We start from the raw sequence: 18,024 nt of genomic DNA, 5'->3' as shown, positions 1-18,024 counted from the left end.
TATGGGGCGGGGGTTGTGCCCCCAGATCTGCGTGGGGGAGGGGCGGGTGGTGAAGAATCCTGTGCAGCCCTGGCCTGAACCCACCCCACCTTGCACAGATCCAGGGGCACCACCCCGCCCCATGCCTGCCTGGATGAGCGGCGGGAGAAGCAGTGGGAATTGCCAGAGCGAGTGCCGGACCAGCAGCTCCTGGATAAGTAGCATGTAGTGGCGGGAGCCATCCTCCTCCCCCCTTCTCCAGCGCTTGCTCCAGCCCCTGCCCTATTACTCCCTCACCTTGGGGGCCTTGATTTGCTCCTCCCCACACACACCTTCCCTCCCCACTCCCCTTCCACCACACCAGACTTACCAGCTGCACTGAGCTCTCCAAGCTGCCAGGCTGCTATCAAAAATCGGACTGATATCAGCCAATATGCCTCCTTAAAAATCAGATATCAGTATCGGCCCCAGAAATCTCTATCATGCATCCCTAGTAATTAGCACCCCTAGTGATTACTAAATTGTCTGCTCCCACCCCTCTAATTCAATGCAATTCTGAAAATTTAAATTGAAAAAAAAAATGAAAGAAATGCTTAAAAACAAACATTGATTTTAGCTGTCCAAATTATTTAAAAAAAATAAATATTATATCATTTTTACTGGTTATGAATTATTAAACTGCAAAATTCTTTAATAGTGTAAGTTCTATCAAAAAAACAAATTGTAAGACTGAATTCTTTGTTCAAAATTATTATTTTATACCAAGCAACACCAAATGAAAATTATTTAAAAAAATAAAAAATAAACATTGAATTCTGCCAAGCCTAGATATAATTTTTTTCCTAAAAGGAAGATGGTGCATCACATGCTGAACTCTCTGATTAAGCTGTTAAATTCTGCAATCAGTTTTAAGATATTAATCTGATGACTGATGCATTTAAAACTCAGTAGACCAGCAGACCAGAGACTGGCTACATTTCTTCCTTCTTGAGTTGCAGGTCACTACTTACTTTACTGATCTCACATGGTGACTAGATTGTTGACACATTTTATCAGCTATTTGCTTCTGTGGAGAAGACCGGTAGGTAACAGTGTTTTGACACCCACCTCTACAGAATGTCCAGGTGGTTATATTGTATTTTTGTGGTAAGGCCACTGGATTTATGAATATTTTGGTGAACGTGCTCTAAAGAGCCAGCTGGTGGGAAAATGATTTCTGATTTGCAACAATGTCAGGTATTGTTAAATAAAATACCATTTGAAGGTATTTTATCCTAAAGATGAGCACAGCTAGGAACACAATGGCCATAGTATGGAATAAGTGTTAATATACATTTGGGTTTTACTACTATACATGGTTTAAGGCAATGCTTGAACTGGGTTCAGTTTTTCAAAAGATAACAGAACTGGTTACGTGACTTTAGTCTTTTCCTATGTGACTGGACTCTATGTTCTTGTCAGTTTGGGACTAGGAAAATCAATACGTGCCATGTCACAGGAGGGAGGGACTTGTTAGCAGAGTGAATAAAGGCATCTAATTATGGCTCCAGAGACATGAGACTGAGCCCCTTTGTGGACTTGTGCTAAAGACTTCCTTCCATTTGACATGGTTCTAAATTGGTACCTGATCATTTGGGCTGGGGAACCAAAGGCAGTCCAGTATGATATCAGCTCCCTTATGTGCTCCTTCTGTGAAATGAGTGTGCTTTAACTGCACTGGTCCTATGGATGTTTAAATGTTACAGGAGTGGTAGGAGAAAGGATTTACTTCCAGACGCATTCTGAAATATTAAACCATTACCTATTCAATAAAAGTGTGGACTAATTAACCAACTAAAATGGATTAAACAAACCAGGCCCAAAAATTTAATAATTCAAAAACAATTATTTCATACTATTAAATAGATATCATTTTTACTGGTTATGAATTATTTAGGGACAAAACTACAAAATTCTTTAATAGTGTAAGTTCTCTCAAAAAAACAAATTGTAAGACTGAATTCATTGTTCAAAATTATATAAGGCTTTTTCAATAAATAAATTCTATCTCAGAGAAGCTTTTGCTAACAGTTCACTGAAAAAAATCAAATCAATTTGTAGTGTTTTTCATTAGTTAAGTTACATTATGTATCATGTGCTCTGACCATGTGTCTTATATATGACGTTTCTGATGGTATTGCTTGGTATAAAGAGCACAAAATGACAAACAACTTACAAAAATTAATTAACAGCACAATTTTCAAGATTTATTTTAGAATTACAATTTTTTAAGGTTTCCTTTTAGTTAATTTAAGCAACTGCATATTCACCATATATCCAACTATTCAGTCTTACAATTCACATCTGAGGGAGCTTGACACTTACAGAACATGAAAGCAAAAGGGACAAAAACAAAACAAAAGGAAATTTGCTTAGTATTCTGAACAAACATTCCTGAAAAGTGGTTGCCACATTTATCAATTTGATTGTCCATCAATGTTCATCATAATCACAGTGATAAAGTAAAGTCCAATTTGCTGGCCTCAACAATTTCTATTTTAGATATAGTGAATAAAGAAAAAATGAGAAGAAAAGGAAAAGCAGCAGAACTTTTCAAAATGAAGTATAGAGTTTTAGTTTGAGGATGAATGGATACCATCAATAAAACTGACCAGAAACTAGCTTACACAGAACAAACAAACAAAGATACATACTTCTGTTTGCCATAAACACCTCCAAAGCAGTGTTCTGAAGAAGGTAACGTCTTGAAAAAACAGCTCGAATTTCGCTGAACATCCATTTTCCATGAAGACCTTCGGTGTAGGCAAGAACCTAAAATAAAAAAGGAAGTAGACATTTATTAGATGTTTGCTTTGACACTACTGCATAAGAACACAGCAAGTGTTACGTATCAAATAAGCGAGGGTAAGATTATCCTGTTGAACTTGATGGCATGCAAAAACATGAAGTTAGCAGTTAAATAGAAAAGCTAGTTAAAAAATAAAATAAATTGTGATTACAGTTTGAGAAGTGTTTGCAAATATGGCAACGTGATATTGGATAAATCTGCTTCTGCTGTGTCATATCACACTATTTTATGTAGACAAAAAAAAAAAAAATCCCACAGTCAAGCAATGCAGAGTGAATAGACTACAGATAAGTAAGCTCTACCAAATGTACAAGACAGAGTTGCAAGTTAAGATGGGTATCCTGAATTTAAATTTTGCCACTGAGTTGTATAAAGGCAAAGAATAACATAAATGGATACTGAAATCTCTAAGTCAGCTTCCTAGGCTACAAGTTAGAAATACTTTGCTCTTCATCTACCAACACAAGGAAATAACAAAATATCATTGTTGCATTCAGTTTTCTAAGGTTAATTGTATTTTAATATTGCAAATCATTAGCATACTATGGTGACTTTCTATTCCTGTGTAATTTAACCAAAATACAAAAATATTTTAAAGTAAAATAGCTGGAAAATAGCACTGATTTTATAAGTAGTCATGATCTGAGCTTAAGGTTTGACTTACTGTTACAAGACCTGATGCAATCACTAATTCCTAACTTGCCTATTTCATATTTGCACAGTAGAAGACAGACAAGATGCAAAGGATGTGGTTTAATTAGGCTTCAGTTTTATTAACTAAATTCATCTGGGAAATATCTGGAAATATTTTGTACAGTGAGGGCCATCATTTCTTCCTTAATCATTTTCATCTGTTATAAGATAGCTGTCAACTCCTAACCCTTCCATCGCTGGTCTCTAGTCTATTGCTTGGACTCTGCCATCTTTGTCTCATACAAAGGTGAGGGGGGTAGGAAAAGGGAATTTGCCCCTCACTTGGTGTAGCTACATGTGCAATTAATGTGATGCAATGAACTCTGGAGCCATTGGAGCCAGAGGAAACTGCTCCCAGGCAGAGCATCTACATGTGCACCTGGGACAGCAACAATCTGAGCCGGGGTGGAGCAGGTCCAGGGCTGGCTAGGCTGACAGGGTGCAATTTACGCCTAGAGACAGCATCCACACATGCGTTTCAGCACAGTAAATTATTCTGCCATAATACCAGTGCATGTGTAGACTGTGATGCTATATTGTGGAGCTAATTAGACTATTCCGCAGTTAAGCCCACATGTAGATGCACCCACTGTACCAGGTATTAGGCGCCTCAACCATGTTCTCCAACCTCTTTAGAAGATACCTTCCTCCAGTTCCAGTTTATAAAGAAACATGACCCCCTTGCCCCCCTTGGAATTTCCCTGACCATTTTTATTTGTCTGTACAGATACCCAGCGCTCTGCTTTAAGCTGGTGGCAGGGGGAGGGTACTTTCCCTTAAATGTTTAGTAATATATCTTACGTTAGCGCTCATAGAATCATAGGAAATTATGGTTGGAAGAAACCTCAGGAGGTCATCTAGTCCAACTCCCACTTAAATCACGACCATCCCCAACTAGATCACCCCAGCCAAGACTTTGTGTAGCTCAGTCTTAAAAACCTCCAAGGATGGAGATTCCACAACCTCTCTGGGTCATCTGTTCCAGTGCTTTACTACCCTCTTTGTTAGAAAGTTTATCTTTATATCTAACTTAAACTTCCCTTGCTGCAACTTGAGACCATTGCTCCTTGTTTTGTCATCTGCCACTATGAACAGTCCAGATCCATCCTCTTTGGAACTACCCTTCAGGTAGTTGAAAGCTACTATTAAATCCCCTCTCAGTCTTCTCTTCTCCAGACTAAATAAGCCCAGTTCCCTCAGCCTGTCCTCAGAAGTTATGTTCTCCAGCCACCTATTTTTGGTGCCCTCTGCTGGACTCTCTCCAATTTTACATCCTTTCTGTAGTGGGTTCCCAAAACTGGACACAGTATTCCAGATGTGGCCTCTCCTGTGCTGAATAGGGGGGAAGAATCACTTCTGTTGATCTGTTGGCTACACTCCTAATAACACATCCCAGTATGCCGTTAGCCTTCTGGGCAACAAAGACACACTGTTGGCTCATATTCAGTTTATTGTCCACTGTAACCTACAGGTCTTTTTCTGCAGAGCTGCTGCTTAGCCAGTTAGTCCCCAGCCTGTACCGGTACGCAGACTGTTCCGCCCTAAGTATAGGACTTGAACTTGCCCTTATTGAACTGCATGAGCTTTCTTTTGGTCCAATCCTCTGATTTATGAAGGTCTCTCTGAATCCTAGCCCTACCCTCTGGTGTATCTACTACTCCCCCAGCATGGTGTCATCTGCAAACTGGCTGAGGGTGCACTCCATCCCATCTTCCAGACTGCTGATAGAGATGTTGAACAAAACTAGCCTCAGGACCAACCCCTGGGGCAGTCCACTTGATATTGGCTGCCAACTAGACTTTGAGTTACTGATTACTACCCTTTGATCCTGACAATCCAGCCAGTTTTCTATCCACCTTATAGTTCATTCATCCAACCCATACTTCCTTAGCTTGCTTGCAAGAATGTTGTGGGAGACCATATCAAAAGCCTTGCTAAAGTCTCAGGTGTTAGTGATGGGTTATCATATGTCAAAAGTTTCCTAGTTCAATTTTATAATATACTGTACTTGTTATGGATTCTATTAGCAATAAAAACAAACACACAAATATTTTGTAAAGCCTCTTTTCTTCCCTACACCAGAAATGGTAACCAGGGGTTGGAGGTGAGGCTTTAGTGGTATTCATCAGCAGGAGGCTTCAGTAGCTAGGTGCTTTGCACTTGCCATATTGTGGCCAGGTAGCAGAGAGCAATGGTGGTGGTGCCAGCAGCTGACCCCTGCTCTGCACCAAAAGTATGGCATTGTATTTCAGAAAGAATAACAATCAAAATATAAATTAGCTTCTGAAAGACTCAAAGATTCACTGTATCTTAGAAGAAAGCTGGAAAGAAAGAAATGGTGAATCACAATAATCTTCAAGATCTGCATGGAGTGATTTGGAGATAAGAACAAGTGCTAATATTGGAATCATTGTGGCCATTAAGGACATAATTACTTTTCATTTTTGCTATCCTGACTGATCTCAACAGAGACTGGCTGAAAGGTAGAACAGTGACCCGGTTTTCCCTGGATGTATGCCAGAGTTCCTTGCTCCTTCCCTTCAATCACAGTCCAGCTTGGTTTTGGACTGTTTATGCATCACATCCCATGGTAAGCACTTTCAACAGTGAATTATCATACATGTTCAAAATCTGCATTTTATTTCCACGTTGAACTTTGCTGACTTCACCTTTTAATTACAGAATCCTGTAGCACCTTTGTCTGATAGATTAAAGAGCCCTCTGGTATCAGATATCTTCTCCTGGTATAGGTAATTATAGACCATGATCAAGTTGCCTCATAATGTTTTCTTTGATAAGCTAATAGTTTGAGCTCTCCTTTAGTCTCTCATTGAGATCAGATGGTAGGGTATGCTTGACATTATGTATGTGGAAGCTGAGATTGCCAAGAACAATAAACTTGGGAGATTCCAGTACCACTCGGTTGAATATGCTGTACCACCACATAATATACATTTTTTTTCTGTATAGCACTCAAATCTGACTATATAGTACTCAAAAACTCAAGGAAGAGATAAGAAATCATACTCGATAGGTTTAAAAAGCTAAAGGGTGAAATCAGTCCCCTGGAGAGTAGCTGATATAACTGGAACATGCTTTTTAGACATGATTGCAAACAGAACTTATTATGTCACAACTAGAAGATTTGCTAAACTCAACCCTTGACACAAAATTGTGCCTCAGAAATTCAGCTTTTGCTTAAAAAAAATTTAGTTCTGTATTTTCCCCCTCTTTTAATCAGTGAAAAGATTTTGCGTATTGATATTTCACACGATAACAATAAAATGTGTCTATTATCAGCATTCAACAGCATAGCGTATATTGACTGTACATGAGCAAATGACTCTCCCTTTTTTTTCTAATTAAACACATCTGGAACTTGATACGTGTATAGTCAACCACTTATACTGACTTTTTAAAAACTTTTATCAAGTTGTTAGATGTTTTCTGGACAAGGAAAAGAAGCTAGAAAGTATGGGAAATCAGAGGAAAGGGAGAAATGAAATGTCCTTCCTATAAGTACAAGATTATTGTCTGTACCTCAAAATATCCCAATTATTTTAGTATTTCCATTGTATTGTTTTCCTGAGCAAGATATACTGTTAATTTTACCATTTTCTGTGATGTCTGCAACTTTTCATCCAGTATAAGACAGTTTATTCATATTTTTTCAGTGACATCTATATTGTTCACTGAGTCCACAGATTTTTTATTATGAAGTTCCAGGAAAAAAGTTACTCCTTAATCCTGGTTTGAATTTTTTTTAAGTTTTGTCTTTCACCTTATCTTTAGCATTTTATTAAATTCCTTTCAGATTCTATCTTTTAGATTTTGAAAATATTTTTATCATTCTTTATTCATATATCATATGTATGAAACAGTGCCTGGCTTTTTTGCATTTCAGAGAGACATTGGAGGCAATATTATGTATATCATTACATGAAGATGGAGAAATACATATTCTGTGAGCCAGATTTACATCATCTGGTTAGTGTTAGAACAGACAACTGTCATGTACATTATCTTATTCTATCCACTCTTTTGCTTTTATATTTATAGTTTGCACTCCATAGCTTAACAACATTATGTAGTTTGTCTTCTAAAAAGGCCAAGAAGTTATACTTTCTCAATATATTCTTGATTGCCAAAAATTCAAGCCCTTGTTTGAAATTCTCCAATATAGTTTGGTTGCTTAGAAGCACACACACACACACACACACACACACTTGCAGTTTACATGTAGGTATGGTACAATCTGTGGCAGGTTAGGATGTTAGGTCTATGTTGTGTATGGGCTGGGGGTAGTCTTGTGTAGAATTGAGATTATAGTCATATGGTTTGGATAGGGATGTTCCTGCCTCTGGCAGAGTGCTGGACTAGATAACCTCTGGAGGGAGGTCACTTCCAGCCCATCTGTTCTATGGGTATGTCTACATGAGATGCTTTACTGGGCCTTAGCCTAATTCACTGCACAGTATCAGTGCACATCTACACGTGCACACCCATACGGTGCAGTAAATTGACTTATCATGAATAAATTTGCAGGTATCAAATTTAGGTGCAATTAGTTAAAGTGCAGTAACATACATGTAGATGCAACCTGGCACTGACTATAGTGCTGGGTCTGTCTAGCTACTAAGGAGCTGCCCTGAGCCCAGCCCTGGGGCTCCTGGCTGGTCCCCTTTCCTGTGCCAGGGCTGGGTTGCTCTGTGGCAGCCCCTAGCTGAAAGCTATAAAAGCCTATGGCCATTTTGTGCCCTGGGGCACACAAACAAGGACCTTGGAGCACTGCAGGGCCTGGGTGCCCCCCTGGACAGGACCCTGGCTGCCTCTGCCAGTCCTGTCCCCTAGGATCAGGGCCTAGTGGCTTGGGCACCCCTCAGCCTGCACGAACAGGTCATCATGCACCACCTGGGGCACACACAGCAGGGGCACGCTACATGCACAGCAGTGATGTGGTGGGGGGCTGGCTTGGGGTGCCTTACTGGAGAGGCCCCAGTGGGGAAAGCAGGGGTGTGGCCAGCCCCTCACCCCAGTTGTCTGGGAGCCCCACATGCTCCAAGCCCAGGCACTGTGACTGGCTGGCAATGCAGCAAAGTGGTTGGCCTGGAGGGAGTCAGGGGCAGCAGGGTCTGGAGCTGTGGCATCAGGTACTCCCAGCAGCCTGACCTGTTCTGCCCTCAGAAGCGGGAAGGGGTTGGCAGGCTGCCTGTGGCCAGCACCCAAAGGGCAGCCGGCCCCAGGGAAGCAACTAGGAATGGGGCTTAGCTGGCCTCTGCCTGTGCCCAGGCCTGCCTGGCCAATTTACCATGGTCCCTGGGTACCCTTGCACAGCTGACCCCTGATCTGAGACTGGGCAGTACATAGCCCTTGGTGCAGAGCATCTTATCTCTGAAATGTTGCAAACTCTCACAAACGGCTTCTGTCTCTTGCCTCTGCAGGGCCAACATCTGGACACAGAGGAAAGCCTACCAGCCCCAGTGCAGATGCAGGCTCTGGATAACTGCCACCCCGTGATGGAGCTAAAGGTATGCACTGGCTGTGCCAGTGGCACACACTGGATATAACCATCCTGCTCCAGTGGCTGGTGGCAGTGGCAGAGGAGGAAGAGGTGCAGGAGGAGGACTGGCAGGTGAAGGACACTGCTGGGGAGATTGCCTTGAAGGAGGAACAGGACCTGGCACAGTGGGGTCACAGTGGTCGTGGATGGAGGCCCTGGAGTGGGAGCACATCAAGCTAATCTGGCAGCAGGTGGTCATCCAGGCCCAGGTAGTGGAGGCCACAGACACTGACCACCAGACCCTGGATACCCTACTGGGCCTGGCGGTCATGTCCATGCCCCTCAGTGCCCGGCCCCCGTCCATGGCCTTACAGGGGCCCTGGGTCCTAGCTGCTGCCTTGCAGCAGGCCCTCACCTGGCCCTGGTAGAGGTCCTTTGATGCCTTCCACTCACTGAAGCCCATGGCTTGGCTCCTGCCTCCGGCCCCTGCCACCTGCCTGTCCCCAACCCCGCCTCTTGCCCCAAACCCATGCACCCAAGGACCCAGAGGTGCCTGGCACAGCACCACAAGGGGATGCTGGCCCTGGACTTAACCACCATTAAGGAGGGCTGTCTGGTGTCCCCCGCAGACAAGCCCGCCACCCACTGTGGTCACTGCAGCCCCTGGCCCCCCAGGGGAACTGGCTGAGGCTGGGGTGCGGGGCTCCTGTCTTCAGACTCTGCCCCCTAGGTGCCCCCCAACCCTATGACCCCCCACTCTGGGACTCAGACTGAGACTGTTGTAAATATTTTTTACTTTGTGAAGTGTGTTTTGTTATTGTTGGTGGGTGGGGAAGGTGGTGGAAGGGGCTATGTATGTTGGGGAGGGACGGGGATGGAGCGCTGTGTATTGAGGGAAGAGGAATGGGGGTGGATGTTGTGAGGGAAATATTTATTTTTTGTTTTGAACATGTGCCTGCCCTGAGAGTGATGCTGGGGGTGGGCAGGAGGTAGGGGGTGTGTTGGCAGTAGGGCACATGGGCTGATGTGGAGAGTGCAGGAGGAGGGGGTCAGCCAGGGCCTCCTGAACCTGGTGCCCTGGCCCCCGCTGGCAGGTGTGCAGCTGTCCTGGGGCCTAGCGGGGATGGGCTTCTGGGGCCAGCAGGGCCAGCACCATGGCCATCAGGAGCACGGGGCACTGGTCATTGCTGGCAGGGGCAGGGGCTGAAGCAGCCATGGCACAGGGAGGCAGGGTGGGTGAGGAGGGAGCTATTATGTGCTGCCCCTACACTGGGCACATGGTACCTGGGCAGGGAAGGGATTGGCCAGGGATCAGGGGGAGAGGCTGTATTTCCAAGATGGGTACCAAGTGCTGGCAGCAGGTTTTGACTTCTAAATGTGGCTGCTAAGTGCTGGCAGCTGGGTGCAGAGGCTGTAGCTCCCTTCAGTGGCCACAGGGGCACAAGGCAGGGCTGGAGGAACTTGGCACTAGATTTAGTGCCAAATCCCTTCAGTAAATTTAGTCACAACTAATTGCACATGTAGATGCGCCCCATGACTAATCTTTCAGGTCTGTCACATGGGAAAAATATCTACCTATGGAGCATAATTAAATTAGTAAAACACTTTAAAATATTCAGATGGAAAGTGCTATAGGAGTAAAAAAAGTATTATTATTAACACCACCAACATTAGTATATGCCCTTATATACCCCAAGGATGAAAGTGTGATTATTTCCTTTTTTAAATATTTCAGAGGGCTATTCTGTGTGTTTGGTCAAATGTCTCACATATAGCTAGTTGCTAAATAGACTTTTAAGCAACAAGTGATCTTTCACTGTGCCAGAATTTTGCATTTATGTGTCTATCACATAATTCTATAAGACCAGAAAATACCAAACCTAAGAATACCAATATTTTACCAATATACCAAAATACCAAACCTAAAAATACCAATAATGAAAATACCAATCTATCTATCTATCTTTGTGAGGTATTCTCTCCATTAAAGATTTGATATCTCATCTCATATAATTCCAATACAGATCTAATTTATGCTGCTCTGGGTAGCCCTTAAAATCTGGCAGAGCCGGGTTTCCCATTTCAACTGGATGTTCTGGCCATGTCATTTTGATTATTCATTCCTAGTTTGACCACAGGGATTTTTGAAGAACGCTTTTAATTTTTTTTTTTGAAAAAATAAACCTGTTACAGGTTTAAATGTAATGAAAAAAAATGACATAGGACCAGAGGTACAACAGGGCAACTTCATGCCCTGGGTGGGGCAATGGCCTGGGACATGGACAGAGGCCAGCTGTGGTGGCAGCTATTTTTGGTCCCTCTACACTTTCTCCCAGAATATGGCACCCAGGGCTGCTGCACTGGTCAACCCCATCGTCCCTCACCTCAGTTGCAAAGGACTTTGCACAGAACCTTGGCCAGGCTTTTCATTGTAAGCACTTGAATTCTACTAATAATAATGTCTAGGGGTCATGACTCCTAACTACATTTTTAATTATACTTTACACAAAAAGCACAAGGTTGTCAGCAGGTATTGACAGTTTGCTTTATATTCCCAAAACATTTATTCCCAGAACTTCTTCCATATCCTTGATAAACGATATTTATTACAATAAAGTCAAACGACATAGGAGATAAAAGAGTAGAACACAGTTGTCCCTTTATGTCATGGTGACTAACTCATGGTATGTGTGCAACACGTGGTATGGACAGCCTTTTTGAGGACTTGGCAGAGGAAGGGGTCAGACTGGCATTGGGGAGGTATGGGGCTTAAATTGTGGCACATCTGCCAAAAAAGTTAGCTCCACTGCTCTAGGTAATGGTATTGGTTCACCTGTTTGCACTGGCATTCTGTTAAGTTAAAATTATTTTATACCTCCAGAGTTAGAATGTATGCATGCTGGGATTGCTATTGCACATGTAGAAGTTTTCTCATATAATTTAAGGGACTTCTTCCTTTTATAAATTAGTTTGGTACACCAATTTAGAGACTGTTGCTCCTAATCTGAATGTAAGTATTCTAGTCAGGATCTCACTACCTCTGTTAGAGAGGCAGGCCTAGAAGTCCCTGGACCCAGTAAATCCTTATTAGATGCAGTATCAAAACTACAAATACCTAACAGAATGTGCTCAGTAAATACTCTATTGCCTAAAATGATTGGAGTGGTCTCACTTACAAGGGAGTCACCATGTTTTAAATATTTTATGTAATTTAGAGATGTCCATGACTCCCTGATTTTAATAATGAACGCTCATTTCTATTTCTGTGTTTTGGGACTATCTAATGTATATCTTTCAGTATGTGTTGAGTCTGAGCACTTCAAAAACTTGTTCTGGCCTATCCCCATGGATCTCTGATGGCCTAGGCCAGAGGCAGGCAATTATTTCTGGCAGAGGGCTGCTTACCCAGTTGAGGACCACATGGGTAGCCCCGCCCCTTGACAGGTGCCCCGCCCCTTAGTCACCATCTTGGGACCCATGTCTCAGGGCCAGCACCGGTGGGGCCCAGAGCAGGGCGCAGGCTGGCATGGGTCTGTGGAGCTGGGCTGGGCTGCACCAGCAGGAAGAGGGGAGAGCTGGCTCAGCTCTATAGAGTCCCTGCTAGCTGGGACCTTGTACTCCTGCCACCCTGCTCTGGGTCCTGCCACTGCTGGCCCCGGGATACCAGTGTGGGCCCCATGTACCCGCTCACTCCCAGTGCCCCCAGCCCTGCGGTACAGGTGGGAGGCAGAGTGCAGCCCCAATCCCCTGCTCCCTGGAGGGAACGAGCTGGTGCTAAGTGCAGGGAAAAGCAACCCCTCCCCTGCCCCATGGCCAGTGCTCCTTGCTGCAGCCACTTGCAGCCCACATGGGGCTATCCTGAGCAGGCACAGGCAGCCCCATGCAGGCTGCAAACGGCTGCAGCACAGGGCGGTAATGGGGCCGCTTTTCCCCATGCTCAGCACCAGCTTGCAACCCTCCCCCACTGCCAGCCTGGGGCCTGCGCCAGCTCCAGGCTTGCCCATTGGGGCTGTGCACAGCGGCAGCAGCTGCGGCCCCCCCGCTTGCCGTGCTGGGCAGTGTTTGCCCAGCACGTGAGCTCCAGGTCGGCAGCAGCAGAAAACACTGCTCAGCACGGGAAGCAGGGGGGCCACAGTTGCTACTGCCATGCACAGCCCTGACAGGTGAGCCTGGAGCTGCCATGGGGCCCAGGCTGGCAGTGGGGGCAGGTTACAAGCCAGTGCTGAGTGTGGGAAAAGTGGTCCCTCGTCCACCCCATGGCCAGTGTCCTGCGTTGCAGCCACTCGCAACCTGCGTGGGGCTGCCTGTTCCTACTCAGGACAGCCCTGTGTGGGCTGCAAGTGGCTGCAGCAGGGGGGGCTGGCCATGGGGCAGGCGAGGGGCCACTTTTCCCTGGGCTCCTTCCCTGCCCAGGGTCCTCTCCTACCCTTCTCTCCCCCAGCTTACTTGAATTTCTGGCACCAGTACAGCTACATGGTCCTGGGCCAGAAGCCCCTGCTGGGGCTCCCGGATGGGGAGGCGGGGCTAGGGGGCCCCTGCTGTTGTGGGAACTCACCAGGCTTCCCCTGGGTCCTACTGCCCCTGGTTCCTGTCATTTTTGATAGGAACCAAAGACAGGTAAATATTAATTTTCTAAATTTTTTAGGGGCCCCATGGGCCAGATAGAATGGCCTCGTGGGCCGGATCCAGCCCGTGGGCCATATTTTGCCCACTCCTAACCTAGGTTCTCCTGGTTCTTAAGCTTGGGTATACTCTCTGGTGAGAGGTACTGCTGCAAATATTGCTGACAACCATGGAAGAAGAGCTCACTGAGTCTACTTCCCCATAGCACCATAACAGTCACATGATCTCCTAACCCTCATATTTGTGAAAATAACCTGGAAAATGAGAAATGTGTGTAGAACGATGTGGAGATGCTTGTTAAAGTCTGAAATGAGATCTGACAGATGTGATCTGCCCTGTTCTATCTTATTTTCAGGCTCCATAGGTTGAGTGACCAGGGAACTTTACAAATTTCCAAGCTAGGATGGAATTCACCATTTTTGTGGATGGACTTGTTATTTTGCTATAGCCCAATGGCTATTGTTTTGCTTTTTGACTGTCTTAGAGGGAGCCACCTCTTCTGCTGTTTTCTTCATAAAGATATGTAATTGGATTACAGTGCATGAACTAAAAGCTGTAATCCAAATTCAAACCAATATATATATATATATATATATAAAAATCAAAAAAAGAAGAGACCTGAACAGAAAACCACACACAATTACCCATCTGCCTGAACTGGCTGCTATCTTAAGGGTGTAACTGGAAGTCACAGACAACACTGCCTTCTAGGCTCCAGGCAGAAGTTACACTTAAGACATGATTAACTTGTTAATTACAACTTAAATAGTAACCCTGTCACATGTTCAGGCAATCACTAGCTCCATAAAATGCAAAAACAGCCACAAAATTATTCCACAAAATATGTATAATAATTTTGAGGCTGCTCTCTATCACACCTTAAATTGAACATGTGGCAGTCTCCCCCACAATGAAGCCTGATGTCAGCTGCATGGCAGGACTTGGCTGGCAGCTCCCCCTGTGTGTTGCCAGAGTTGCCAGATGGCACCAATGTTGTCCTGGGGCTGGGACCCACAAACAGCTGATGTCAGTCCCAGCCCAGGGAATGCACCTGAGCTGGTTCAAGACTCCCAGCTATGGAACCATACTGTTTTTTTGAGCAACTGGCTTTCAACTTGCTGATGCAGGAGGAGCCTGGGATCATGATCGTGGGCTCCCCCTGCACTGGCAAATATTAGTGGTATGACTGGGATATGATCCCTATTCCCAAAATCATGTGTCTTGACATGCATTTGTGGCATGGCAGGAGGCACAATTGTTGGGATTGGGGAGCAGATCTCATCATGCCACTAAATGAACATGTGCTAGGGGCCTTAGAGAAGAAACACACAAATACGGAAAGTCCAGCAAGACTAAAATGGCCAGCTGACCCATAAATAAAACCCAGTGATAATTCATAACCCTGACAAAAACAGCCTAATCCAAAAATAGATTGTAACTCAGACTGGAACCTATTGCTTGTTGACAAAATACACCTCAAATTGAACAGCTTCCATGTTCTTTATCTCCTACCTTAGAAAAGAACTTGTATCCTAGTGATGACAGACATACATTCAAGAAACAAAAGTTTTTCTTGACAAGAAAGGGCACTTAAGGATCTTCTTACAAGCTGTCCTGCCTAAAGAGCATTAATAATGTTTCTCAGTTATGGCATCACATTCACACTAAGCATTCTGTGTTTACCTTTCAGAATTAGAAACAAATGCAAACAAGATGGCTAAAAATGATTCTTTGCTTTACCTATCAAGACCCAAGGGTTTTGGTTTTGTCTTTGTCAAATGTTAATTGTGTCATTAAGTGCTGCAAGGAAAATATGAAATTCTGAATTTAAGCTTTGACAGGTAAAAATCTTTAGTAATTCATATTTTAAAAAGTAGCAGCAATGCACATGCAATAAACTTTCTCATCTGAAACTTCTTGAGGATACAGAGCATAGTAAATACATATGGCAGTTTGTACGACTATCTAATATATTCTAAGAAGACTGAAATGTAAGACGCTAATGGTACCAAACCAGACTATTAGTGTTTATGAAATACTGTATTGAGAATACACAATTTCAGAATCTGTAACAAAATAAGTATTGAAAAGACTCTGATTTAACAGGTAAAAATATGACACACTGTAAAAAAATAAAAATCAATATGGCAATACGTGTACCCATATCCAGGAAAACAAATAAGTATTTATGTATTCCAAAGATAAAAAATAGGGACCTACCTAATCCATGGGGACTACCCCACTATTATGCGGGCAGAACATGGGCCCAGGCAGCCTTTTTGTAGGTGAAGTGCAGTGGGTTCCCCATGCTTCTGATTGGCCAAGAGGCCTCAGTGGCCCTGCCCCTCACTACTGATGGCTGTGGGGACTACCTGTCATGTGGCCCCACCCCTTGGCATTGATTGGCTGCAAGGGCTATCTGCCATGCAGTCCCACCCCTCACTGCCAATTGGAGGGAAGGGGCAGGGCCACATGAGAGGCAGCCCTTGCAGCCAATCAGTGGCAAGGGGTGGAAGCAGCAGCCATCTTGCCCAAAGCCCTTCAAGCAGGCAGCCCCTCCCCTATTTACCTGCCCTGCTGGACTACTGCAGCAGGCTGAAGACTGCTGGCTTTGTCTGAGAAGCCAGCATTTTCTATTCTATAAGTCTTTTTTTCCATGGATTTTGCTAGCATTGCCTGGATTTCATGGAATCCATGGAATTGCAAATTTGGTAGGTCCCTAAAAATAGCTTTTAGCTCAAAAGATGAAAACATCATATGGATACATTTCATATATATCCATATGATGTATACATTTTGTATTTTTCATAAACAAAAAACAATGTTTAAATAAAACAAGCAACATTATTATCCAAATGCTTTTATGGCCATTTCTGAATTGTCCAGGTTTTAAAAATACATTTGGGTATTTGGGGATCATCTTTTCTCTTTTGCTTAAATTCCTATAGTCATATTAAGAGTAAATACTCTTAATACTCTTAATAATATCTTGCACACCGTATTGTTTTATTGTTGGACTTCTCTGTACAATTATTTTAATCCAGTGACTATTCACATTCTGAAACAATTTTGTTATATTTATATATATTGACTTCAGTTTCTTTTCATGTGATTCTTTTTGGAATCTTTCCCCTTTACAAAGAGTGTGCATTTAAAGTTTTGCTTTATCTTAAAACCTTATTAGGCTCACTAGCTCTTAGGGGATTTGCAGGACAAACATGGAATTCTGTGTGTCACTGCAATTTCCCTGTCCACATCACTTTTTAAAAATCAAACCCCACCCCCACAAAACCCCCAAACCCAAAACAAAACAGCCTCTGGCACCATTGCTTCCATTTTTGTCCTACTCTTTGGGGATCTCAAAAATGCAGATATTATTTTTTGTGCTTCTGAGTTCCATTACTCTGCCAAATTTTCTCAACTCATGTTTCTTCTTTCAATTTTAATTAAAAAATAAAATCTTTCAAGAGGGGCCTTTCCAATACTGAAACAGGAGGCTCTGCTCACCCCACTCCTTTTACAAGTTTCTTTGGTTTTTGGTTAAGAATCTTCATACAAATATAAATATGCTACAACTATGTACATTTAGCCTGTAAGTTCAATAATGATGACTGTCTTTTTCTAATTCCCACATTCATTTTTCAGTGACTCTGGTCCATTTTCTTCTCTGTATTTTGAGGGTAGGGTGTTTTGTTACACTTTGGGTACATCTACATATGCCATTAGGGCAACGTGATAAACTCTAGCGCAGTTTGCACCAGAGAAAACTGCTCCCGAGTGCAGTGTTTACACGTGTGCCCCAGACTGTAGCAGTTTGAGTCAGGGCAGAGCAGCCCCAGGCTGGCAGGAGGCCTGGGGGGTCAGGGCTGGGCTCTGGGTAGCGGTGTCAGACACCAGAGGGGCTGGCTGGGGCACAAAGGTAAAGTTCAGGGTTAGGCAGCAGGCAGCCCCCACACTTTAGTACCCTCGTGCCCCAGCCAGCCCCTATTAGTCAACTCCAGTAAACCACACATGTAGATGTACCCTTTATGATTTTATGTTCTGTAAAAGCATTGAGAAGTAACAGTAGTGGCAGCTAACTAGGTTGCCACCATATAAATTATTAGAATAAAAAATTGGTTAATATAGGATGAGGTATTAGAATAAAACAGCTACTAGGCCTGGAAGCAGTACTGTGGAACAATAAATCTTGGTCCAAGTAACCAACTTTTATACAACTAAAGCAAACCTCATAATTGTTCTAAATGCATTTTTTCTAACTGAGCTATCATGGCAAAACACTGGACATATGTTACAAAATGACCATATGATTCACACACACATCATCAATGTAATGACGGTTATGGTTAGACATTTTTTAAAAGTTTTAATACCATTAGGG

The 18,024-nt window shown here is 43.5% G+C and overlaps 1 protein-coding gene across 1 annotated transcript in view; it reads right to left on the bottom strand.

Annotated features, from left to right (window-relative positions):
- The window catches only part of NBEA (neurobeachin), an 827,350-nt gene that overhangs the window by 1,414 nt on the left and 807,912 nt on the right, over window positions 1–18,024 (bottom strand). Inside the window, exon 45 of the mRNA XM_025215995.1 lies at window positions 2,673–2,790. Coding sequence (XP_025071780.1) covers window positions 2,673–2,790 — 118 coding nt within the window. The remainder of the gene's footprint in view (window positions 1–2,672; window positions 2,791–18,024) is intronic.

This window comes from Alligator sinensis, unplaced genomic scaffold (genome assembly GCF_000455745.1).
Source record: "Alligator sinensis unplaced genomic scaffold, ASM45574v1 scaffold1014_1, whole genome shotgun sequence".
NCBI classification, from domain to species: Eukaryota; Metazoa; Chordata; order Crocodylia; family Alligatoridae; genus Alligator; species Alligator sinensis.
The sequence above is the reverse complement of the archived record's forward strand: the minus strand, read 5'-3'. Positions and strand labels throughout refer to the sequence as shown.